The sequence below is a fragment of the Aythya marila genome, assembly GCF_965140915.1.
Source record: "Aythya marila genome assembly, chromosome: 7".
Taxonomy (NCBI): Eukaryota; Metazoa; Chordata; class Aves; order Anseriformes; family Anatidae; genus Aythya; species Aythya marila.
In genome coordinates, this window is record NC_139048.1 from 7,647,089 (window position 1) to 7,674,973 (window position 27,885).

At 39.4% G+C, this 27,885-nt stretch overlaps 1 protein-coding gene across 1 annotated transcript in view; it reads left to right on the forward strand.

The window, feature by feature from the left end:
• The window catches only part of GFRA1 (GDNF family receptor alpha 1), a 145,756-nt gene that overhangs the window by 84,490 nt on the left and 33,381 nt on the right, over positions 1–27,885 (forward strand). The window contains exons 4-6 of the mRNA XM_082764717.1: positions 3,441–3,780; positions 19,933–20,042; positions 25,321–25,455. Of these exons, the coding sequence (XP_082620843.1) occupies positions 3,441–3,780; positions 19,933–20,042; positions 25,321–25,455 (585 nt within the window). The remainder of the gene's footprint in view (positions 1–3,440; positions 3,781–19,932; positions 20,043–25,320; positions 25,456–27,885) is intronic.

Genomic DNA, 27,885 nt, shown 5'->3' on the forward strand with positions numbered 1-27,885 from the left:
TCTCAGCCGGTTGTTGCTGCCCCAGAGTTTCTGGGCTCGTTGTACAGCAAACTGCCAGGTAGGAGGAGGTTTTTAGGCATCCTCACTCTATCCTGTTGTGCCATGACGCCGCCTGGCACTGCAGCAGGCTGGTGCCCATAGCCACAAAGCAGCTCGCAGCTGCCAGTGACTTCTGAGAAGAGGCTGCACCCCAGTGCCTGCAAACCTGCTCTGACGTGCCCCCAGGGGCAGGGGGGCACCTGTGCCCTGCACACAGGCACAAGACTTTGCTTACAGATGGGCTGCAAGTGGCTTACCTGGGAGGCTGCAGTGGTTTGGCAGGAGCTGGGAGCTGTGTGGTCTGGCACGGGTTCCACCGTGGGCCCAAGGCAAAGCAACTTGTGAGAGAGGGAGCTCTGGGTGGGGAAATGGTGGTGAGCAGGGATTGTCACTTGTCCCAGGCTGCTGGTCTGACCACCTCCCGTCCATACCCAAGTGCCCCAAGAGAGGGGGAACTGGGAAAAGATCTTACACAGACCTTTCCTGAGAGATGCTGGCAGGAAAAGTAGCTCTGGATTAGATCCATTTGCTCTTAACATAGTCAGTACCTAGTAAGAGCCAAACTTCTGCCTGTCTTAATAATTTAAGCTTTGCAGAACAGAAGCTGGGTGAAATTCTGACCTTATGTATTACTGCTGCGTAAGTAATCCTCAGAAATATTCTCAGTGTTGTTAACTGTTCGTAGATACCACAGGACATAGAAATAATTACTTCGTACTTTTGCAATAAAAACAAAGCACAAAGTGTGTTCTGGATTGTAAATTTTGCATTAAAACATGATTTAAAAGCTTGGGGGAAGCTGGCACTAACGAGAAGTTCAGACAGTCTCATTTAATTCAAGTGCAGTGGATGCAGATCTCCTATGTGCCGTATGTTAGTCTTGGTTACAAGAGGTAGAAGTAATTTCTATAATGCGATGATAAATAAGATGGGAACTATAGCTGGAGACTTATGGATCAAAATAGAAAAGGCAAGTGGCAAGTTACAGCCAGGGATAGTTAAAAACAAGCAAGCAAACAAACAACAACAGCAAAACAAACAAAAACAAAAATAAAAAAAGGTACACATTCAGAGTTCACATGTGAAGGAACAGTAGTCTTGGGTAGATAGAAGTTGTGTTAAAGATGAATGAGCATAAATATTGAGTATGAACAATTTGCACCTGATTAAACTTCTTTTCAAGATAACTTTCAATGCTGTTTGCATTGTCAGTGAATTTGGCATATGGTCTATTTTCAGAAAGCTTCATTAACCTGTGCCTTTTTGATTTTTGAGGTGTTCACATTCACAGAGCTTTTTAATTCTGTCAACATTTACTATAACTGTGTATCCTTAATGGAAAACATATATATGATTGTTAGCAAGGAGGTGCTTTAGTACATTTTTTTTTTTTCTTTTAAAAGAATGCTATATAATAAAGTAAGTTGATGTCTGTCTGCATTGTTATACCCCATTCAGAGCTCTTCCACAGAATCTGGTTTTAAAGAGTGGAATTCAGCAGTTGACTCGCAGGCACAAATAACCATGTAATTACTCTGCAATCACATAGTAATTAGCATGTACTATTCATATATTGCATAATTATATGCCCTACAGATTACATAGTAATTATATTTGTACCAAACATATAATTCTATATACTGTATCACAGGAAAATAACTTGGAGAGTTCATAGTTAAGATTATAGATATACGTTCATATAATGCAACATTTTCTATAAAAGTGTTACAACCTTATGAGAGGTTTGTATTTTCGATAGCATCTCTTCTGCATCTGCTTTAGCATAAACTGACTAGAAATGGCTGGCTGTTAATTTACAGGCAAATGTTGTATGATTATAATTTTGTAGCGTGTGGAGATAAGCAGAAATTTGCAGTTTGTTGTGTAGGAAGCTGGGCTTGGGAAGGATTCAGAGCATGGATATTAAATACACAGATGCTAAATATATTAATGTAGTTACAGCATATCACTAGAGTGAAAAACAAATTCAATGCATTTTACTTATCCATTGGGTTGTTTCTGAACATCTAAGATGCATGGGGTAGTAGCAGGTAATATGTTTGTGCAATGCTAAGTGTGTGCTAGCATGCAAGGCACAGGCAGTTCAAGCAAATACAGTAACTCGGTGTGCCATGCCAGCCAAACAGCATCATCTGTCCCTGCCATGAAAAAAAAAATTAGAGAAAAGATTGGTTGGCATCCTGGTCAGGGAACAAGGGGCAAGGTGGTAGGAGAAAGGAGAGGAATGGCACTGTGTTGTACAAAGGCCTTGGACTCAGTTTCTGGGAAAAGGTCTAAGTGGTTGCTGCAATGTTTTCAATATTTGCAGAATATCTTTTGTTCAGCTTGCAAATTCTGTAGCAGTGGGAAATTAATGTATCTTCTTGGATCTGTGATGTTGGCATTGCCATTATCCAAAGCAACTTTATAATTGTTCTTAATTGAATTTTGTACTCCGATGCCAGTTGCCATCATTTTCAAGCAAAGCATATGTTGGATTTTAATATCTGGATAATGTATTGCAAAATTAAATGTGTAATTATAGTCTTAACTTTTATCTGAGCTTATTTTTTTTTTCCTATAGCTTCTCGTAATGTGTGCATATGCATGCGTGTGTGTAAGGGAGTGAGACGCCTGGTTTTAAAGTACTTCTTTCACAGTGACTTGTTAATTCTACATCATTTACAAAGCTTGTACACTCAATAAAACTTTCAGGGTTCAGGTTGTATTTCTAGGTCTTACAGAAATATCTCAATCTGATCCTGGAGCTCACAGAGCTTGTGGGTGGCATCAGAGGCCTCTCAATCGTGGGGCTGCACCTGCTTGCCTTTCTGTCTCTGTGGGCTGTTTTAGACCTCAAAAAATGTAGTAACAGGCACGTGGCTTTCACATGCTGCAGAGTACACAAATTACATTTAAATATTATTTCTTGGTGTAGACACTGAATGCCATTTTTACTGTTGAAGGAAAATAAAAAAAATATGACAGAATCTGCTTTCCAAAACCAGAATTAGGAGCCCACGGTCTAACTGTGCTCTTGTGCAATGGGCCAAATGTATCCCTTCCAATTTACCAGTGATTTTAATAGCATTTAAGTGTGGCCAAGTCTTTCCCAATTTTCATCCTGCATGTCAGCTGCAAAGAAGATGAAGTACAGCCTGCCTGGTGTAGTCGTCATTTATTTGCCAGCGCTTTGATCGTAACGCATGCCTGTGCTCTTGTTCACTTGTTAAGCCATTACCGTAAGAAACATAAGGACTGGTTACGGTTTCTGGCACTGAAAGTTTTGTATGTAACAAATATATTATCAGGATCTCATTAACAGAATGAAATAAACACAAACGTCAAAACACAATATAAATGTGACACGTTTCTTACTGCTGTTGTGTTGTTTTTTCTAGTGGAGCCAGTACTTTCAAAGGGGAACAATTGCTTGGATGCAGCAAAAGCTTGTAACCTAAATGATACCTGCAAGAGGTTCAGATCTGCTTACATAACCCCCTGCACCAGCAGCACGTCTAATGAAATCTGTAACAAGCGGAAGTGTCATAAGGCCCTCCGGCTATTTTTTGACAAAGTTCCCCCAAAGCACAGCTACGGGATGCTCTTCTGCTCCTGTCGAGACGTAGCCTGTACAGAGAGGAGACGGCAGACTATTGTTCCTGTGTGTTCATATGAGGACAGGGAGAAACCAAACTGCCTGAATTTACAAGAATCCTGCAAGAAGAATTACATCTGCAGGTAAGATAGCACACGGCAGGGGAGTGATTAATGAGGTTCCAGAGAGAACTTTTTGGTACTACTGGATTTGCCAGGACTGGGGGTCAGAATATCCACTAGGGAGTAGGATGAGTCAGGGAAAGCAGCGAAAGCCTCTGACATCCCTAACAGAAAAACAAAAGCCTGCATCTGGTTACAGTGCGTGCCTTCTCCAGAGCTGTTGACAGCTACTCCCTCGCATTAAGAAAGAATTTTTTTAATCCCAGGCTTAATTTTTGCACGTTTTTGTTGGGATAATTTTCATTAGGTGTCTCTATGAAAAGATGTCTCAAAGTGATTTTATGTCCCACTAGTGACCAGGTGAAAACAGAATTATTCTTTGTAATGGGGTTTGTTGTCATTGCGATATAGCGAGTGAGCACTAACAACAGTGGATGCAAGCCACGTGGTGGACTTTATATACAGTCGCAATAAACAGACTACCTGCAGACTTCTGCTTCATGGAAAGAAAAGGAGTCCACATTTGTGGACTGGATCCCACAGTCTTGTTAGAGCTGTTCTAGGTTTGGAATTGTTTTATCTCCCCTCCCCTGACAAAAGTTCTGGGCTGATGTAACTGGAGGGTCATAGATTCAGTGACCTGATTCCCAGTCTCCTCCCTCTGTGTGTTTGGCACAGCCAGGCAGCACAGAGCGATGCTTTGCATGACAAACTGGGCCCTTCTGCTTTTATTAAGTTCCCTGCAGGTTGTCACACGATGCTTATTTGGTGTCATACAGGACGTCCTCTGCCCATAGGAAATGCTTTATTCCTACTTAGCATTGGGTATGTGTATATAAGAATGCTGTTCTGCTAATGTTGTGTTTATGAAGTTAAGCCCAAGAACTCATGCTCATTTTGAAAGTGTCAATTCCCTGTAGATTAACAAAAATCTGTGAAATGCAAGTAAGGAAATAAACACTATTGTAAAATGTCAAAGACACTGAAGATATGTATATACATGTATATGCCTTGACAAGTACATACATATGTCTGGTAAAATACTTTGAAGTCCAGATATGAGATCTCCACTGGTGATGTTAAACTTGTAGCCACAGCATCTTGCCCGTAACCGAGGCGTTGGCGGCTGAGGAGGCAGCAATGCTCTGCCCTCCGTGGCTGGGGGAAGTCAGGAGCCACTTTACTGCTGCCACAGACTAGAGCAGCTTTAAATGAGGGCAGAGTTTTCATTGCAGTTCAGCGAGTTACATTCAGCACCTTCATGGCTGTTGCAGTTTGTGAAAGCTGAACACTGGTTCTGGAGGCAGAACCAGCCCTTTTCCATTTCCATGTTGTAGTGTTAGTCTTTTCTCCTTGTATATACTGTCTTCCCTAGATTGTCTTAACACAGGCTCTGCTAAGTTACAGCATCTTCAGTGTACTTTCTGCCAAAATTCCAGTGTGTTACGGTGCCAGGGAAGTGGGGGAGAGGGTTTTATAGGTAAACTTCTTCCTTTTATCCAGGCTGTAGTGCTCAGGAATTGCGTAGTTAAATTAATGCCATTACTTCTCTTATGACTGTGTTTTCCTTTGGTCAGCTTTGATCTAATGTTGTCCCAGCAGCTAAGTTTTTAATGGCATTTTGTTTAATCTGACCTCATAGGCCTGGTGTTCTGCTTTCTCTGTTCCAGCACTGCAGAACAGAGCTTGGGAATACGGCTGCTCCTGTTGCCCAAGGCTGCAGCCAACACTAGGGTGAAAACAAATTTCTTTATGGGTTCTTCCCCTGACTTCTTTTCTTTAAAACTCCAAATTATATCATTTAGACTCTTTCATGTCTTGGTGAGTCCTGGCTGCCAGGAGCAGAGCAGTGCTGGTGAGAGGGAACGGGCAGGCAGATGTCTGCAGGGTCGGGGCATGGTCAGCAAAATGCAGTGCTTGGTCCTGCACCTGGGGGTACAGTAAATGCCACGGGTTGCTGATGGCTGTCGCATGTCGATGCTAATACCTCCAGGGCTGTCTAAATCACTAGCATGTTTAGTACCTTCCCCCTCTCCTGTCCCGGGGGGAGAAAATAGCAGCAGAGCTGTTCCAGTCTATCCATAATGTGGTGAAAGGCATTTTGTCTCTGAGTTGTTGTGCACTTAGAGGGAGATGGTGTGGCTTGTTCCCTGCGATCTGCAGGAAAACAGGGACTTGGGCAAGGGAAGAAAGAAGCAGCAGAGATCACATCTCCTCCCTGCTATTAAAAATATCGGCATTGATAAATATCAGTCTACGTGGTAATTCCAGGCATGTTTAGAATAATTAAAAGCAGTAGTCATGAGACATATAAATCTAACTTTGAAAACTTCTATTTCATTTTGAAATCAGAACTAGTATCTAAATGAGAGAAAAAATCAGGACTATGTTCTGACTTCTGTGAAACTGTCATTTAGAAACTATTATTTGCATGCCCGTTACATCCAATAGAGTTTCTTCATAATGCCAGGCAAAACAAGGGGGACAAGTTCTAAGGGTTTCTTAGGGTTTTTAAAGGGTTTCTGAAAGTAAATGTTTTCCAAATGCTGCTTGCTCAGAAATGCAAGTTTTGAATCTGCCCCTGTTCCATATAAAATGTCACTTGGGCCTATGCCCAAGTATGTATTTAACCATTCAGTTTTGGGTGTTCTTTAAAAGCTTTGTTTTGGATGCACATGTCACTGAATCTGTTTTTTAAACAGAATTAAGAGCAGAAAAGCAATTCAGCCAAATGGCAGATGCCCCTAACTGAGATGGCAGGACACTTTGATTTTTTTTTCTTTTTTATTCATTCATCGATCAGTTATAAAGTCTTGATTGAGGGAAAAAGAGACCAGAAATGTCAGGAGATGCAAGTAAGCTCTGACTTATGTAAACAGTCCTAGTTTTTCAACTCCATCAGAATATTGAATGGTTCATGGTTCATTTTCATTATCATTTTTCTGCTGCCTCTCCTTGTATCCCAGTCCATATGCCACTCTGAAACTGATTGGAGGCTCTCAGGCATGCCTGTCAACTCTAACTAAAAAGAAAAAAAAAAAAAGAAAAAGAAGCCATTAGAATTCTTTTTCATTATGAACATAAACAAAACTTCTAAGGAAGATCATTGTACTGTCAAAAACTTTCACCAGTTGTCCTGGAATATCTCAGACCTCTGAGGGAACTGCTCTTCTGATTACTTCAGCCACAAATTAAACCTCAGAAAGTTGACTGGCATGCTTTAGAAATATCATTCTGCAGTAAAGGCAGGACAGTGTGCTTCATTTTTGTCAGTATCATGTTTGACAGCGTTTCAAAATACTGTTTTCATTGAGCAATGAAAGTGTGAGACATTAGTTTGGTCTTGTTAATAATTAGTGTTTTGAATTTGCATACTTCTGTTTTCTGGATGTGTTCATCAGGCACTGAGCAGAATGATAATGATGCAGATATATTGCTTATTAACAGAGCAGAAAAATAGAACAGTATCAATACAGCCATGTGCTGTAAAGATCTGAAAAGATAGGATTATTTTTTTAAGACTTTTTAGATTATTTTTTTTCTTAAATAAGAATCTAGTAATTGAATGCAAGTTTCTTGTCTTCCACAATTGCTGCACTCAAAATGGTGAAATAGCAAGCAGGTAGTTCAAACGCAAGATATTTTTGGCACTCTGTAGTGTGAGATACAAATCTTTATAAATGTGCTTTCATTGGCATTCATTGGCACGTTCTTACCCCTCATACAATTGTTTGGGGATACTGCTGTCAATTGTTTCTAGTCACTTGTTTAGTCTTAATTTTGGTGCAAGAACACATTCAACTCTGTGTGAAAGATATTCAGTTCTGTGTGAAAGCATGTACGGTTATAAGGACCTTGCATGAAGATATGCAAACATTTTTATCAGTGCGTAAAATAGCTCATTCACAGTGAGAGCTAGAACAAAAGCTCAGCTGCTTGCTGTGTTTCCTGCAAACGCAAGAAACTTGCCAGGAAATTAATTTCCCCTCTTTATATTCTGTTGAAATTTCTTACGATGATTTCCCATGAAAAGGGAGCCAGTGTATCTGTGCTTGTTTATCATAAGTTGTGTGCAGGTCTGTGAGCGCTTCACGCCAGCACCTGTTTGTGCAAGTGGCCTCTCTGCACGGGACCTGAGCACTGCTCCTTAACAGGCACTTTATGGGATGCAGACTGCACACCCTCACGGGTAAGGTTTACTAGAGGACGGGTGGCTAAAGACCGTAAGGAAGTTTGTGAAGAGATGCTGTAAGTGTTCAGCCAGCTGTCTGTGTCCTGCTACAGAAAAGGGGGAGCCCAGCCTCTTGTGCTAGGAGGGAGGCTTCAGCTGCAGCGTTAGCAAGTACCAGGGAGGAGGGCATTCAAGGGATGTGTGGGGGAGAGAGAAGAGGTGGAGGAGAAACAGGGCTTTTTCCTCAATTCTTCTATTCCTTAGGCTTCTCTTTCATTTTTCCTGCTTCCTCCCTTGCTTTATCCTCACACCTCTTCCCCTTGCTTAGTCCCCTTTCATCTCCTCGTCCCAGATCTCCCAGTCATTACCTGACTTTCACTGCCGCTGCCACATTGGGATCCTCTCCATTACAGCCTCTTACAGCCCCTCCTCATGGCTCTCCTGCGTGTGTCTCTTTTCCTCCCTCAGTATCGTGCCACAGTCCAGTGATCATCTGTAATTCAGAAAATGAGAGGGAAACCATAGGTGCATGCTCCCCCCTGGAGCCTGTAGCTTATACCAGTTACAGTTTGGTGGCCAGCTGCTGGGCTGCACTGCGTGGTCTCTGCCAGGCTCTAGGTGGCTGCCCACTGGGTGTTGTCACGAAGGACACAGTGGCAGGGTACAGTTCTGTGCAACAGAGCTGGATTTGTGTCCCTCCGGGGTTTTTAAATCAGTTGGGCACTTGAAGCTGTCTGGCAGCTCCTTGAGATTACTGTTGTGCTGTGGGTATGCAAAACCAGGACAGCAACGTAGTTTTCATAATGCAGTTAAGGACATTAGAACAGGGATGCTCTTGATTTCGAGAGACGTGCAGGCTGTCTATATTTTGTTTGGAGGCAGAGTCAGGGAGTGGGCGAGAAACTTCGTGTGCTGCCTGACTCACCCTGCGCTGGATGCAGGATGTCTGCAGGGTAACGGGGGTAGCCTGGGCTCAGACTATCTGCAGGGGCTCTCTGCTCTCTGCTCCTGGCCTCTGGGCTTGGCTAGGGGAGGTTCCCTGGCTGCACAGGGCCAAGCAAGGGAGGAAAAAGTGGAAAACCTGGTCTTTTAATGAATGAATTGATAGACAGGAATGATCACAGTTCAAAAAATTCAGATGATGGGGTCTGGGGGGAGGTGGGACAAGCTGGTATGCTTGGAGCATGATGGTGTAGTGAAGTTTGGGGTGTCGGGGGAATTGCTAGCCTGGAAAAAAAAATGCAGACTTTGCAAAATAAGCAAAAACCTTTCAAGTCAAGGGAAAATAAAGTAGAAAATGCTGCAATATCAAATTACTTGCTTCCTTTTGAGTCCTTTACATGATTCATTACATTGATGTCTTTCGTTAGCAGAGTAAAACATAGTATTACTCTCCCCTCCCCCAACACATTTAAAATTTCTCTCCTCTGATCAAAACTCAAAAGGAATCAAGCAGTTCCTCCTTAAAACATATCCATAAATCCCTAAGGAATCTAAAAATCAGAACAACTAGCAAACCAAGTGCTTTGTCCCTGTTAAAGTGTAGATAGATTTTGTTCTGGAGTGCCAAGATCTGCTTGGCCAGTCCTCATTTATACTCTCTCTGTTCTGCTTAAGAGGGTCTTGAAGATTAAAAACGTGCTGGATGATTGACATTTTGTTGAGCAGTGAGAGAAGCAAAGATGCGAGCAAGGATATAGTAATTAGAAAAATGGCTCAGCTGTATTCCTGCACTGAACTTTCACATCACTTTGTGCTTTAACAGTGAGGAGATCCTCAAGCACAGGGTTTTATTATGCTTGAAGAAGCAGTAACCAGACAGTATCTTCACACCGAGGTCTTTTGGCAGGCAAGCTTAAAACTCTCCAAGCAGCATTTCTGCAGCCAGCTAGTGCCTCCACTCATTCTTGAAACCCAGGAATGTAATCATAAAAAGGTAGTGTAATTCTTTTATGCCCATTGTCTGTAAAACAGAAGCTAAGCATTGTCAGAGCTCTTTGGTTCAGCTGTTTTATGTTTTGCATGGTGTAGCTTTGGCAGTATCCTCATGTTGCTGAAGTCCTGCTATTCCTTCCTAAGTATTTTTTAAGGATAAGAGCTAACTGTGGTGCTGAATATCCATTATTACCTTTCTGCAGAGTTGCAAAAGTGAAAGAAGGAATAAAATATTTATGATTGTTAGAAAAATCATAAAATGGAATTGGATACAAATTATTAGACTTTCATGGATCATATTTAGATACCTGATCTTCCAGGTCAGTCCCTTGTTAGCCAAAACAATGCAGCGAGTTAAAGTACTCACAGCCACCAGTAAACTTCAGCTCTGAGATCTTGGGGGTATTATCATCATCCAAACAAGGTCCTTCCTCTCTGTGCATCATTGTATCTGAAAAAGCTTGTTCTCTAGGTGAGAAATGAAAATTGCCTGTATAATACTATTAAAAAAAAAATGCAGATTAGAAACATGAGCCAGAAAGGGGGTTACAGCAGCGGGAATTCAACCCATTTGTTTGTTCCTTTATCACACAGGACAGCTGAAACTACATTTGTTAATGAAGCAGTTTCACACATGTTTAGTCAAAAATTTTGAAAGCCAGGAAAGTTAGATTTGACATTAAACTTTAATAGAATCTAAATTTGGAACTACTCATGTTCTTACGGTTAAGCAAGCTCTTAATTGCTTTGCTGGATGGGGTTCCAGTAAGACTACTGTTACCACTGATTTGTTGAATTGTTAATTGAGAGATTTTTTGTAGAGAGCAGAAGTTCAGCATCCACTGATTTGCAGGAGTAGTTTCCACTCACTAATCTGTTAAATCTGTTGAAGAGAACATTTTTGATCCCTTTTAATATACTCTCAGTCACATTTGGCTAATCTGCTATTTCTGAGTCAAGGGAGATATATATATATATCACACAATAGCATTTTCTTTCATAAATCAAAATGTTTCCTCATTTACCTCAAACCACATATATACTAAAGGCAAGAAACCATGATATGTTTTATGTGTATAACAGAGATACTATATCAAGTCCATTTCCAGTGTACATCCTCTGAGATCAGTGACTTCAGTGGATTTATTCCAGGGATGAATTCGGCTATTCCTGTTCTGTGTAGGTGAATCTTCAGGCAGTGCTAATTAAAAGAATGTCAACTGATTTTGCCATTCCATTATGCTGGACTTTGTAAAGGTTATTTATATCACTCTACATCAGGCCCTAGTGAGAGAATATTTCTGGTGGCAGTTCATCCATTAAAATAGCTGCAAGATAATGTAAGCACTAGAACTAAAAATAAAACTTTGTTTCTCAACAGAATAAGTGACAGCCACATGCATATTTTCAAATTTTAGCATTTTAATGTTTACTGAATAGAAATTGCATTGCTTTCATTATGTTTTAAGCACTACCATGCTACTGTTGGAGTAACTGCTGTTAAGTGGAAAGCCACATGTAAATGTACCAATATCTGAAAAGACTTCTCAGCACAGAAGTTGTTTCCTATGCTTTGATTATCTCCTGGCTTTAAAGCAAGTGGCACAGGGAAAGTTTTCTGATATGTGTTTACTGCTGAATATAGATTTTCTGTGAGATGAATGTGACCCTTGCCAAAGATTATTAATAGATGCCCTTACATTCACATATTTGTGCTTACAGTTCAAAAACATACTAAAAACCATTAAAATAAGCTTTTATATTATAAAGCCTTTATGAGTTAGACGTCTGTTAAATTAAATCTTGCCTGTATTATTTGAATATTTAGTTCATTTTCTCTTGCTCCAATTCAAGCACAAACTACTGTGGTTGTCCTGTCAGTTACGATGCTCCCTCTTCTAATTAGGCCTTGTGAAATGCTGGAGATACGTCTCAGTAACTGGTCATCATGCAGCACTGCAAAGTATTCTTCAAAATGGACAGTGTCTTTCAGATGAACTTCTGTAATCAGCTGGATGTATCACAGGCTGTCAGCTCTCTTAGCTGCTGTGGCCATATTCAGTTTTTTTGACAGTGGAGATTAAAAAAAGAAACAACAAGCCTAGACTGTCCATGTCATCCTTAACTGGTAAAAGTGATTTATTTTCCAATCCTGTTCTATAAAACAGTGATTTTCTTAGCATGGAACATCCGTGTATCTTCTAAAACCAAGTAAAACATGTTGAATAAGATCAATGCTATACTGGTTTGCTAGTGCCAGAACTTGGGGACTTTCTATTTGATGGGGATGTTTTGTGCATGACATAAAAAGCTTCCCAACAAAAGAGACTCTAATCTGCTTTTATCTGTTGTGGTTCTGACTTGAAATTTGTTGTCTGACTCCTGAAGTCAGAACAGCTTTTAGCATAGCTTCAGGATGAGTTTCAGCTATGTTGGCTGCGGGCCCTGCACAATCAAGTGCAAGGATGCACTGGGCACCCTTTCTTTCCTTTAGTCAGGAAAGACTGGGAGGGAGTGAGTGGACACAGAGCTATTCTGTTCAGGGATGCCCCTGCAGGGACATTGGAATACAGAAAGAATCCCTACATAACCTTAGGAAACCTGATGATCCAGTGCATCATATTTTTGCCAACAGGAACTTCTCTGGTAAACAGAGAACCGAGATGCTTGTATAGATGCTTACTTTAGATTGTTTTCCATCTCCAGACTCCAATTTCGTTTCATGCTTGAACCAGCAATATTCTGTTATAGGTTATTCAAGTGGTTACAGAGAATATTATTGTCATAGATGTCTTTCTCAGGTACTTGGAACCACATCCTTTCAGCGTGCACTCATGATATAGTTGTTAATAAACACCTAAGCATCCAGTGGCACACTCAAGGACTTGCTGTGGCACTAATTTCTTTGGCTTGCTCTTTGAGCGTGACAATGATTTTCTTAGGTTTCCAGTCTGTAATTCAGACACTCCTGTCTGCCCAGCTAATGAAGTGAGAACAACTCTATCCCTAATGGACTAGTTCTTTCCTGAGAAACATGCTATCAAGAGACACTCTGGGGCTTGGACATCTTTAAACATGACAGTCATTTATATTTAGAAGCTTAAAATTAAACAGAGTAAAGGAAATGAAATAAAATGAAAATGTACAATCTCTTGGTACTCTGAAAGTAGCTAGTGGATTTGTTCATGTTATTGGAGAGCTTTGTTACAGATAGACTAAACAGAAATCTTACCAGCATCCCCTGACAGAAATCATGGATTGACAGTTCAGCCTATCAGTTTGTAGAAGATGCTCAGAAAAGTGTTTTCTTTGCAGTTGAGAAGACAGAAACACATTATGCATGCTTAAAGTCAATGCAAGGAAACAGAGCCCCACAAAACATATTTAATATAGGTTTGATTTCCTGAGGAATGCTTTCCAGATGTTCTCTCAAACAGGCCTCTAAAATATGGTCTGAGGTAATTTTTTTTTTTTGCAAGCAGAAAGAGAAAATTCTGTTTTGTGTCACTGCCTCAGAAAATCACTGTTCTAATTCTTTATTGCATTACCTTGTGCTCGGGATTTGCACCATATTTTTCAAAATTGGTTTTACTACACAAAAGGTCAGTAGTATAAAAATATTTACACTCCCCAATTGCAAATAAATCATACTTATTTAGGACCACATTTGAGCTTAGTAGTTTTCCTGAAATCCAAAGGAGACCTAATACATTAGAATAAAATTACTCTAACACATGACCTTGAGTTACTTAGAGGCTTTAACTAACGCTGGTAAACGATGAGATTAGTGTTTTGGTAAGGTCTTACGGTTTTCTGTAGCAGACATTGTGTAAAAATATCCAACAGATCCCTTGCAGATAACCTGAGCAATGGGAAAGAATAGGATTAAAGGCAAATGGTATGTGACATATTTTATTATGCATTGCATAAGATACAATAATAGAAACCAGGCATGGAGTATGTTTATTTTAGAGCACTTTTTAATCAGAAAAAAAATGAGTTAGTAGAAAAATAGAAAGAATACATTTATATTGTTGATTTTAAAATATAAATATGCATAGGCGGAAGTGTTCTTAATTTTATGTGACTGACTTTCTAGTAGTTAGCTCTCCGCTACCTGGGTTACTATATGTCCTGTAAGCAGAAAGCCTGGATAATGCAGGTGGCATCAGGCAAGGTTGGGAGCATGGTGCAGTCAACCAGCAAGGCAGAAGCCTGCTGGGGCGACGCACGGGTGCTCATCTGGAGCAGGAAGCCTTGGTGGGCTGCCGTGGTGCCTGGAGCCAGCTCCGTGAAGCCGAGAGGCCTCGGGATAAATCCTGTGTGGTCTCTGCTCTTTGTTTCTGTAGCCAGTTACTCCACAACCCAAATAGGCTGCCTGTACGTAATTGAGGAGTGTCTGTATTTTACATACTTCCAGATAAACAATACAATTTTTAAAGATAAATCAAATCTGGAATCAAATATTGGCGTGGGCTTAGGCTACAAGTCATTTAAAATAACAAAACAAAAGCAAAAACAGATAAAATACAGCTTCTTCCAGCTAGTAGCTGATGTTTGGGATCAAAGATGCCATAATGGTTTCTGCAATGGTTTTTATAAAAGATTTAGATCGTCTCACATGAGAGAAACTGCTTTTGGTATTTAGGTTTTGGGAGCCAAGTGGTCTGCTGTTTAATCTTCACATTTTTTTACCCCTCAAAAAGAAGTAAAAATGCTCAAAATTGCTTTTTTTTTTTACTTCAAAAAGGGCATGAATGCTCAGGTGTGTGTCAGGGCTCAGCGAAGGCCGGGGGCTCTGTGGGGACCTCCAGGATCAGCAGGCCAGGAGCTCACAGGCCGGGCTTGACCCATTGCCACAGCCAGGGGCAGCCCCAGGCATCAGGCACCATTTTGGGGACAGGGACTGGCCAAGTGGCCCTGCTCAGTGTGGCCCTCAGGCAGGGCAGGGCTGTGGCGGGCTGGAGGGGGCCGTGGGCAGGTGGGGGAGCCCCAGGGGCGGGCAGGGGCCTAACGCCCCTCAGGGCTCTGACACGGTCACTGGTTGAGGAGGGCAACAGCCAAAGAAAAACCAACATGTTTCTGCTGAAAGAAATTAAAATTCCTGTTCAATAAATATATGTAAAAATGCCCATTTAAAGAAAGAATCAAAAATGGCAAAAAATCATGGTTGCTTACAGGTTCTCAGTAGTGTGTCCACAGCTAAGGTGATCTGACATGTACTAGTATTGCTCATTTCTAGTGCCTTTAATGAAAAACAGTCTTCAAAGATGGGTCGGCTCTAAATTACTAGGTGCAGGGAGGATCATTTCTCTAGTGATGGAGCCACTTTGTGGTTTTTTTTCAGCTCACTGGTTGAGAGAGTTTCTTGTGTAGCTTTTGCCTTGTTTTCTTTCTGCCCACTCACTGCGTGTTTATGAAACAAAGAGAAAATGAAAAGCTCCTCCACCAAAGAACCTGTTAGTTTGGACACATATCAAGACCTCTTGCCCATATTGCATCCCAGCAGACAGACATAGCACCACCCCAGCTATACAGGAGCTATTTGTAGCTATGGAGCAAGATGCTACATTTGACCCCCACAAAAGAGGAACAGCTATTTTGGCTTTTTTTTTTCCCCCTATAATGGTGTCATTTATCACTCTGACATATATTCATTGACTTAGTCTGAAATTTCTCAGTGTCAGATTTATATTTCTTTTCTCTTTTGAATATTGATGCAACACTTCCCTTACGTGACTGCACTGCATCTGCCAAATGGTGTCTAGACGCTAGAGCAGCTTTAACTAATTAGTGTAGTCACTCCAGTCACTCAGCTTTGGCATTTATGAACCCTTTATGGTACTGTTGTTGAGCCATAAATAGATGCCTAAACACAAGCAGCAATGTAAAGAGAGGCGGTAGTGAGCATGTTCAGACTTCACCCAACCGTCACCGAGGTGAATACAGGACAGCAACCCTAGCTGCCCGTGTTCATAACCAAGGTAAGAAGTTGTAACCACTCACTTGGGCATGGCAGTGTACATGAATGCAGTCAGCAGAAGATTCATATTTAATGTCCTTCTCAGGTTAGTATCACCACGGCAAAGGGAAACCTAAGAGAGAAGATTTCTCTTTAGTGCCCCTGCCTACAAGCAGTTGAAAATTCATAAAGCCAGAAGAACAGAAGTAAGGGAAATCAACACCCAATAGCCCAGTGATAAGGGTAACTTTTGGAAAGGTATATTTGCTTCATAAAGTTGATTTCCAGTAAACCGTGGTTTACAGTGCATCCAAACTGAAAATGCAGATGTAGAAATTATCTGCAACTTCATTATTTGGACTATACCTTCACATATTGCATCCTGCATTTCTGTGCAGCCAGTGATGAAGTTGAGTTGGTGAACTTTAAAGAGGGAGTATGGATAAATAACAAAGATAATTTCATTAAATAACTTCTACAAAACCTTGAAAATAAATTTAGTGAAAACCTAATCAATGTTGCCTATGCAACAAGCTGTGCTAATATAAAATTAAATTGTCTCAAAAATTATGAGCAGATTAAACACAATACTGCTATTAACAAGCCTTATTTGTAAGCAAATTTTGAGTTTTGATTTACCCTGCTGAGTATCTGAAGAACTAGTATCATAAGGTAAACAAATTATCTTTGTTTTCTTTGTATTCTTAACTTTTACAAATTATTTTACTGGTGCTAACACAAAACATTAGAGAACAGTAGGCTTGATTTTTTTTTTTTCTCTTTTTCATAGAAAGACTGTTTGTTGTTTGATCAGATTTTCTTTGAATTTGCCAGTAGGATTATTCTTATTTTTTCAGGTAGTGCTATACAAAATATTTAAAAGTAAGCTTTCCAGAAGGTCTACAATGTACTTTGAGGAGATTAGATTTTCCAGGGCTAAGATAGAACTCATTTAATTTTGTTTGTGTTTTAGTTAGTTTGTTAGTTTGTTTGTTTCTCTACAAAGAGAAGTTTTTTGTTTTTTTCTTCCTAGGAAAAAGATTTCTGGGTGCTGCTCTTCAGTTTTATTTATTTATTTATTTGTTTGTTTATTATGCAAAGGAAAGAATCATTAATGCTGCTGAACACAAAGGATTTGTGATTCTTACATGGAAAAAGAAATTATTAGCTCCTTCTAAGTGTTAAGCACAATATAAAAAGTTTCTGGTTTTGTATCTAGCCACCTAGTAAATAGATACACGTATGTACATTGCACATGTAAAACCATGGGCACACATGGTTCAAGCGCTGTTTGTCCTGTAGATACCAAACTGCTCAGCTGTGAGTTAGACACTTACCCACAAGTTGCTAACCTCAAGTTGTTTCCTGCTGAAGAAGCACAAAGTTAGCACAATTTGCATATATGTTTTTTTTTTTTTTTAGACTGTTATCATCTGATTGCTTATCAAGCATGCCTGAAAGGATTGTCTCTTTTACCCAAACTCTTCTTAATAATCATATGCAATAATTTAGTATAAATTATACTGTTTCCGATTAGGCTAATTTGTCTCTCTGTAGACAAGCAGCAGTACCACCGTTTTGTATTATTGATGAGGACACTTTTCTTGGTGTCGCTCTATTGGAAACTCAGGGCTAGATCATCAATGAGCAGGTCTTCACTGAGCACGGTGGAGTTATTTTATGGCAGGTGGACACATGTTTCTGTTTTTATTTGCTGGTCTTAACTTTATAACCCATGGAAGTTTATCCACATGAATGACAGGTCAGAAGGGAGTAAGAACTTTGTTAGTATGAAGTTTGGATGACTCAGAGGGGATGTGTATGACTATGTCCAGCAATGCCTGGACCAGATCTATCTGAACTATATTTGGCTTATGAAAATGTAAATGTGCAACATTATTAGGTTATTACCTTCTGCAACCACAAAAGATCTTCAGAAATTAACATAGAAATCAGGCCGTACGCAAAGGGATCAGCAGAGCAATTTTAGTTTCCTTCCGTGTTTACTACAACAAATAAATTATTCAAGCATACAGGGTAGTAAATGGTTGGTTTTATTCCATAGTTATCAGTACTTACATTCAGAGAAAAGGAGTGTATATTTCTGGACCAATGCAAATAATAATCTAAGGCAGAACTGTACAATTAAGAATGATGAAATGATTGCTATTAGTAGGATTTACAGAAACCTTAGAAACTGTCAACGATCTTTGTTCCCAATTGCCCAGAAAGCTGGATCTTTGGATTATTGACAGAGAGCGAGTCACCACAGTGACATAGGGTTTCCTTGCCCAAATTCTCTTCATGGTGCTATTTAACTCTTCCCGTCCTTGTAATCTGTGTCTTCTCAGCTTGTGCCCTGGTAGGTACACCAGTAAAATGGAGATTCTATGGAAATCTAGACATATAGAACATCTTGAAGGATATGTAGAGAGCTTGACTTTCTCAAGCTGTTAAAGGTTAGCTGGGTACAAATGTCCATCACAAGGTTAAATGGTTAAATAAGTGAAAGGAGGGAGTGAAAACCTGGCAGTTGACTGTGGTTTGAAGGAAACCCTGAATTCGCTGCTGTCGGGACAGTTATGGATGGAACTAAAAAGAGGTCATGAGAATGGCTCAGATAAATTCAGGTGTGGTTTGCGTACAATCTATTTATAGGATGCTTTTTGATACTAAGCCTGTGAACCTTTTGAAGTTTGCCCATCACTATTTTCATGCCAATTAATGATGTACATCCGTTCCCATTCTGAGATAGGAAAAACAATAAAGCAAACAAAGATAATTAGTCTCTGGAGCATGCCAAACAAATAAAATCTGTGCAAATCACTTGTTTCTGCTAACTTTTATGGTTTTGCTGCAAAACTAAAAAAGAACATTTCTATTGCAAATCTACATAATGCTGGAGCAGAGATGGAAATACATATATGACAGCATCCTGATTTTGAAAGGGTTTTGCAAAGATTAAACATCTTATTCTGAAAAAACACTCTGAGTTGTTATAAGCAAGAGAACACTTTCATTCCTTTTTCACGGAGGAAAAGGGATGCAGGGAGGTTAAACCATTTTGCTCATGGAGTCAAAGGTCTAAATGACACTTCATAAATAAACAAAAGTCACTGCTCCAAGAGGCTTCCAAGTCTAACTGGAAACACAATCACAGCTAAGGAGAGAAGGTTAAGATGGGCAGGAGATAGACTGCAGGATGTGGACCTTGACTCAGTGATGCCTCTCAAATTTTACAGACCTGGATAGGAGCATTACATGGCTTTTAAAGTGCAAATTGACAGAACAGCTTCTAGCTGCTAGGAACTCTCTTCTTGGTTTCCAAAGTCATAATGTTAATTGAGATAGGGCTTTAGCCCTAGTATTGAAGCACTTTTTCCAGAGGTGAGCAGTGCTCTCCCCCTCTTGGAAATGGGGTAACTGAGGCAAGCAGAGATAAAAATTCAGTAGCAGAACTGGATGCAGAGCACACATTCTTCTTCTGAGCTCAATGCTGTAAACTTTAGATAAATGCACATTTTACAAGAACAGATAGATTCTCAGTACCATTGCTCCAGGGGAGTGTGTAGATCATGCCATCTGGATCTGCCCAGTTCAGCCAGTTGGCTCTGCAGGCAAGTGCAGAGCAGGGGTAAGCCCATTCCCTGGAAATTCAGGGCAAAACTAAAGCAGGTCCTGCCTCAAGTCATGGAGTAAGAGGGCTCAGGGAGCAAAAACATAGTCTTGTATAATGAGTAAACTAGCAGAAACTGTGTTCTGTTCCTATAGAATAACAGATTCCAGAGTTCAGATCTAGGCAAAATGACCACTCATGATAAAATGTCTCTTTGTCTTTTTTTTTTTTTGGCATGAAAATGCAGAGCATTTCTTTTAGCAAAGGGCGTGCATGACCCTGTCATTTTGTCCCTTTTTGCTGTTTTCTTACACTTTTTTGTTCTGGTTTCAGAAATGGAATCTGGAAAGAGACCCTTATCAACTGAAATGTGTCCAATGTATATCGAAGTTAAAAATACTAAGTGCTGTTGAAAAATAAAAAGACTGTAAAAGGTAAGAATGCCTGCAGGCTTGATTTTTAAAGATATGCCTTTTTTTCATGTTGCAGATCTCGCCTTGCAGATTTTTTCACAAACTGCCAGCCTGAGTCACGGTCTGTTAGTAGCTGTCTGAAGGAGAACTATGCTGACTGCCTCCTCGCTTACTCGGGGCTTATTGGTAAGAATGCAGGGAGGGGTTGGGGCTTGCTTGATCTAAAAAAACCAACAACATCCAAACAATATTTTGAAGACCCTCATGAAATAAAAACAGTGGAACGCTGTACTGTATGATCCTAGGCAAAATTCTCAGCTAAGTGTGTTGGTCTTGTTTAACTTTACAGAGATTCCTGAGGTAAATTTGTACATTGCAAGGAAGTTAAGGACAGGATAAAGAGAGAAATGTGTTTGAATTTGAAATAAACATATATAATTAAGCTTACAAAGTAAAGCTTAATAAGGTGGTTGACTTCTGGACAGGACATGAAATAAGGTAAAAAGAACAAATAAAGCTGCAACTTGGTTGGTTTAGCAGCTGTCATCACAATGTGGGGTAAAATATTTCTTGGTCTTTAGGGAAAGCTTGGACATTTGAGGAACGAGTTGATAGACCAACCCAGCCTTGTTTCACTTGCAGCTGCTGCTGTTCTTTCCACGATCACCTTCTGTCTGCTCTAAGTTTTCTTAGGTGCCTGTCAATGGATTGGAACTGAGACCAAATTTATCATCTGAACTCTTCTCCCTCCCCAACATAATTCATTTGGCTTGCTGTCACCTTCCTGACTGCCAACAGGCACAAGGGTGACTATATGCAAGTCAGATTCCATACACCCTCCACAGTATTTGATTCCTGAAAGAGAGAGGTTATCTCAGGAAGGTGAATTGTAGAAATACCGTGGCTGGGCAATAAACAATAAGTGAATGTCAGAACTCTGAAACAACAGATTTTAAAAGTGCACCAGATAAGATGTTTTTAAGCTTACAGCCTGCACCTGCTGCAGTGCAGTAATAGCCCCTTCTGTTGGGTGTGAAGGTCCCAGCTGAGTCCCTGAAGCAGATCCTGCTGTTAAATAAATATCTTTTGAAATAATATCTGAAATAAAATATTTCCAAATATTTCCAACTTAGTTTTTTTTTTTTTTAATATATATATATATAAATGACTGAAAGCCACATTTGCTGACTTGTTACCATTCTTAATACTCTAGCATCTAACAAGTGAGGTAAGTCCATGGAGTACCAACTGCTTAAAAAAGACATGATAATTTTGGAGGACATGGTTCTATGTCTTAAGTGATAACGACAGTATGCAAAGGCTATAACATATGAGTGGTTATGACAGAATGTCATTTGACTAAAAGAAAGAATTGAACAGCCCTGAAATCTGATCTAGTCAATGAGATTAAGAAGTCTAGCTGCTGGCGAAGAGTAACTTACTAATAGATACTTCTGGGTGAGAGCTGCCAAGAAGTTCTTGCTGGACCTAGTGAATCTTGCTGACAGTTTTGTTGGATCCATTTTTCAGTTTAAGTTCAAAGATGACACAGTTCACATAGTAAGTTTTTTGTGTGTGTGTGTGTGTTACTGTGGATGACCATGCTGCAAAACACTGTCAGACGTCGGAAATGTGGAATGGGTCCCTAAGGAGCTGAAATCAAAAGGGGATCTGATTTTCAAAGGGCAAAATAAACATCTTTCTTCTTTCCTGTCAGCCTCTAGATACATGCAAAAAGATGGGAACTGATTAGCGTTACAGAAGTTTGTACTTCTTGGAAGTCATTCTGAGAAACCAAAATTACCAAAACAAAGCTTTCATCTGCTGAAGCAGTAAATTCCTGCTTCTGATATCAAGCTGATATAAAACTGGAGTAAATTATATGAAGACCATCACATTTGTAAGAGGCTGAGATCAAAATCAGAAGTACAATGTTTCTACTGTCTACTTAATATATACAAAATGCGGGAAGAATAGATAGCGAGGCCCTGGGTAAGAAGCTGTTACAGATTCATTCATTCATCAGAACTCCAGGATGTCCAGGTGTTTTAATTAAGATAAGATATCATTCATTCATATGTGTGCGTGTATATATATATATATGTATATATATAATTTAGACATTTCATTAAATGTAGCAAAAATTGTGCCTCCACATAGTTTGTTCAGGAAAATGAGTATTCTGTGTGGAAGATACAGTGGATGTGATTCTGTTTGCATCAGGGTGTTATGTATGTAATTATAAAGCTACATATATCTTACAGAAATGTGGAAGACCTTAGGGAATCATCTTAGGCTCCTTGTTACGGTGATAAAGATAAATTAATACTTTTAAAGAATTACAGCATGTAAAGAAAAAAGATAAAAATGATCAAATGTAAAATAAGACTAGTGATCACCATGCTTGAGATTCAGTGCTTTGCTTACAGCCTAGTTTAAGCCATCTGGACCTGTTTGTACTCCCACAGCGGTTTGGTATGGCTGCAACTGCTGACTTCAGGATCTGGTTAAGCATTCATTTTCTGACACATTTTCACCTCTTTTCAGTAAAATCCATCTCATTTCCCCAGAATTCCCTGGAATTCCATGGGAGTTTGTATGAATAAACTGTTTTCTTCAGAACTTGATGCTTGCTTCTGGATCCAGTACCTAGTCTTTAGACTTTGGTAATGCCAAATGGTTTGTACTCTAATCCTCATTTGCTAAGATACTTTCTGCCTCCAACATGCAAACGGACTTCTTGTTCTTCTAACATTCTTACTACTTAAATGTTGTTGCTTGCTGCATTTGATTGCCTTCACTGGTCTTGGGCAAATTCCTGTTGTTGGCTTTCATTTACTGTGTCACACGTGGGTCAAAACAACTTCAGTCACACACCCTTCTCCTGGACCCACCATAAATCTCCTAATTCTTAACTGACCCTAATTTGAACAGCATTTGTGTTGTGCTCAGGTCAATTCTGCTTTTCCCTAGAATATGGAGACCTAACTGCCTACAACTGAGACCATCACACAACTATTTGATTCAGAGAACACACAAAACTGAGCATGTCCTATTTCACTGCCAACCACCGTGGTTTCTCTGATCTGTTAGTGTCCTTGAGCAGAATTTCCAAGATGCAAGCTAGAGGAGGGAGGAGGAGGGGAAGGCACACACATTGCAGGGAGAAAAAGGAAATACACCCCAGGAAACGAAGCATATAATCCGCTTGGGTTCACATCTGCCCCCAGGTTTAAATGACAGACTGATTTTCTACTAGCTGCTCTTTCAGCTACTCTGCTGTTTTTGCTGGATGTACAGTTTGTGTGCTGCATATACACACTCCATGTCCTGGTGTTCCAGTATTCGTCAACCTTAATCATAGTTTGGTATCTCTTACACTTTTAGCCCCTGCCTTGACCCATTTTAATTTCCTTATTACCTTTTTGTGGCCTTTCCTCAGTGACCTTTTAAACTTCCTCAGTACCATTCTGTTTTCTCAACCCTTCACGAAGTGTTTGCTACTTATCCTTTTTTTTTTAACGCCGACTGTTTTCTTTCCATTTGCAAGGTCTTGCTTTTCGTTTTCTCTCACTTCTTTTCAGATCATATCACAGGGTTGAAATAGCGCACTAAACCATCAAATAACTGGTAGATATTTTCACTTTTTTTAGTTTAATTTAACATCGTTCCTGTTCTTATTTGTCTACTGTCAAATTTTCATTTTAATGATGCAAATGATATTTACCTATTTTACTAAATTCTCCACTTCCATTTAATAAATTTTGAACTGTGCTATTTACTTATGTGCTAATCTCATGTAGAATTTGAGTGATTATTATCACAGCTATCTCTTAGAAGTTGGAAGTAGATGAAGACATAGAATTTCATTCTAATTTAAAACCATCCCCAAACAAGACAACAGATGCTTTTCCTGACTTTGGCAGTTGCACTGCATTCGTTTTCACATATATTACTGCCTTTCTCAGGCCAGCCCTACATGTCTGTTTTCCTTGGTCTCCCACATCATGTATGAAGTATTTTGCATGTTGATTTGTTTAGTTCCCAGCACTGCCTGGTGACTGGAAGGCTATTTCACATCATTCTGTGATTTATGTTATTTCTAATGTTACTTTTTTTACCCCTATTTATTTGATAGCCGTTTCCTATGTGGTATTACAGACTCTTGGCCCTGGACCTGTGGACCAAATTTCCTCTGCTAATGTACACTTTGGGTCTCTAATATTTTCCTTCATTTAATGTGTCTTTTTAATGACTACTTTGATGTCATTTGAGGAGTTTTGAGGGGCTATGATCACGTATCCTCATGATACAAAGCCTGTCCTAGACCTGTAGATTGCCAAGTGAGGGACTTGTTTCCTGAAACTGCTGTGCTTGGTAAAAGTATCTAACTGCAGCCCCTTTTAATTAATTTTCTCGTGTTTGGTGAGACATACAATAAAGATTCAGACTTCTCAATCCTTAGGAGAATTTGAGATCTCTGACCTACTGTGCTGATGCCTTCAGTGTGACTAGAGGTTTGAATAAATGTTATCTCACAACAGTTACCTCATCCAGATGAGCGGTGAATAGTTCCTGTATAACTTCTAGGACACAGAACACATTCTTTGGTCTCATTCGATTATTGCTGGCCTTCAGCTGACATATAAATGTGAGAATATTTACCTAAGAATTGTAAGAGAGTTGGAATGAGCCTGTAAGATGTTGACAGTGTTCAGGAAACAACCACTGTACTAGAAAAGCAGTGATGCAGCAACATTAATAATAATTTATTACCTGCTAAGAATCAGTTGTGTCTTTTCCTGCATGCTGGTTATGTTTTTGCTTTGTCCTTCACCATAAGCCACTCTGTTGGCAGGGCCCTCAGGAGCACCATAGGGATGGATAGCACTCCTCCAGGATGTATCAGCACTCTGTGCAGCATGATGACGTTCTCCTTGCTCATGCATTTCAGAACTGTTTTTCCAGGCTGGCTGCAGACTTCGGGAGGAAGCTCCAGTTATTTGCAGAAAATGAAAGAAAGAGCAAGTGAGGAAGAAAATAGGATTTTTAGAGTGCAACTCTGAGGACTCAGCTCCACATGTTTGATTTGGCAGCAGAGGCTTTTTAAGAGGTTTCCCACTTCTCTCACTCCATCCCTCCCTGTGCTATAGTTTTTCACCTCTCAGTTCCACTGATAGAGCTCTGTGGTCTTGCAGTATAAACCCTTTTGAAACAAGGGAATATGTCTGTACTATGTGAGCCGTTTTACCTGAAGTGGTTACACTCAAACAACCAAGGGTGTAAAATGTTGCACAGGACTGGTGGGCAAAGGGAGCTGGGAACTCTAGAAGCTGAAACTCTACCATAGGTTTGCACTCTGAATGTATAACTTAACAAGTGTTGTTTGTCGTCTTCTTAGTATGGGAATAATACTTCAGTGTAGAGGTTGCTCACAGTACAGTGCTTTATTTTTTTTTAATAGGCACAGTGATGACACCAAACTACATAGACTCTAGTAGTCTCAGCGTTGCCCCATGGTGTGACTGCAGCAACAGCGGTAATGATAGAGATGAATGCCAGAAATTTCTGAATTTCTTCCAGGACAACACATGCCTTAGTGAGTATGGAATTAGATGTCTGAAAGAGTTTTAGCATGTTTCATGAAATTTATTTATTGTTTAAATTTGTTGTGATGCATCAAGCCAATCTCTTTGCATACTGTAAAAGTGGTTCTGGTGTAGATGGAAGAACTAGAATTGAACAAACTCAAACAAATAAATATTCCTGATACTGTAGTTTATGGCCAAGGTTGCAAACACAGGATGTTGTTGGAAAAAAAAATAAAAATCAAATTACAGAAGTGTATCATACAGAAATACGTTTACATCACAGATCATGTTTGGACCCTAGCACTCAGGGAGCATCTGTACCAAAAAATTGCAACACCTTAGGGCCTTGTGTATAATTTAAGAACTTAATATTAAAAAATACATGTATTTTGTGAAGGATTTGCTGTAGGTAAGTATAAATTGGATTGTATTTGCAGTTTATGGCCAAGCGTCAGGTTTCTTAGGCTACTTGATCTCAAATGCCTGGTTTTAACACAAGGCTGGATGGTACCCATTTTCAAGATTTTGTTAAATTATTGATTTCTTTTCAGTTAAGCTTACTCCCAAATTAGGGACTATTATAAATTTCAGAATGGCTCAGTGGAGTCGATTTTGGCAGGTTCTCTTTTCAAATTTCCTGTCTGCCTGCAGCAGCATAATTGGATGATGTGGAGTGTGCACCAGAGTTTTAATTTCAGATAAATGAGGAGACCAAAAGAACTTGGCTTCCATAGCCTAGCAGAACAGAAGTTGAAAGCACACATGATTGTCCTTTGAAATTGCATTAGGGGGGCAAGTACAGGGAGGGAAAAGAATTAGTTAACATAAAGGACAGTGTTGACACAGGATTAAAAAGAGAGGTATTTGCCATACATATTTAGGTTTGGAATTGAAAATTTTTTAACCATCAGGCTTAAGTTAAAAGAACAGCTTTTCAGCAGGAGGGGAAAAAGTTCTTCCTCGTTTTACAAGGCATTTTTCATCAGATTATGAAAAGAAGCATTCATTGTTGCTTTTTGCAAAAAATAATGAATGAACATGATGATCCAGACTGTTACATCCACTTCTATATTCTTGTATTACTGCTAGTGAGGGTCTGTATTTTAGGACAGGGTCTGAAAATCTCCATTTGTAGCTCCTCAGCTGGCAGCATGTTTGTGAAGACATGGGGAGCTTTGCATACAAAAAAGTGAGTTACTTGAGTTCCTATTTGTTGAACTATTAAGCTTCAGAAGAATTAAAGTTACTCAAGACCACTTACGAAAAAAAATAATTCTATCTGTGATTGTGTAAAAGTTAACAATACAGCCCAAGACCACCTTCAAACCTAATGGTGCTGCAATTTATATAGGTATACTGTAATACATCAGATATTAATAATTTGTGAATATTAATTGCTACAGTGTTAGCAGTTCTTTTTAAGATGCATAGGCACAAATATCCTATGTCCCTTTTTTGCTATCGGTACGAAAATGTCAATGAAGACAAATCAAAGACATTAGAGGCCACTGTGAGACAAATTATAGTCATCCCAGTTGTTAGGGAGCTCTTTTTTCATGAAGAAATTAAAGGTGTTTCTGGTTAATAAAATGTTTTTTTTTTTCCCTCACAGAGAAGTGGAAAAGTTCAATTAAAAAAAATAAATAATAATGTCTTGATATATAAGTAGCATTTCCGTGCCTGGAGCGATGGCATAGAATGCTGGAATTTCTGTGATCCTTCTTGCAATAATGGAAACAAATTAACAGGAGTTACTGTTAATTTAGGAAACCATTCAGACATCAGGAATACTTTCTATGTGGAAACTATTGCTTTATGCACTGCCTTACTCAGGTAAAGCCAGGAAAAATATCGTTCCACTCTGCCTACTTTGTCTTTATCAAGCTAACTGATTGTGATGCCCACTATAGATTCTTCTCCGTGTGTGCTGGAGTTCTGAGAACTGTTAGAATAAAATGCATCTTTCTCAGATGAGAATTAAATGTAAATTACTTTATAAAGGAAGGAATACCACTGAGAAGAAGTATTAATAGCTTCCACATATTAGTCCCCAGTGAAGTTGTTTGATTTCTTATATAAAGAATTTGAAATAAGAAATCCCTAAATCCATGTTGAATCCCCAAAGACCTGATTAAAAACTGGTTTTTATTTTTATTTGTTTACAAAAAAAAACAACCAATTTACTCTTGCCATAAACACACTGTTTAATCCCATGAAACCATGATAAGCTTTTTAACTTTTATATCCTGAAGTTTTAGTTTAAGCATGTTTCCCTCGCCTAATTATGCAGATTTTGATTGAAAACTGTAAGGAAAACTGAAAGGAAAAGATTGTCTTAGTTAAACCATTTTGTCATTATGGGCATATTAGTTTTAATACAACAAGCTGTAGAAATAAATTGGTATTTTGCCCACTCTGATTTTAGTTTGCTACATAAC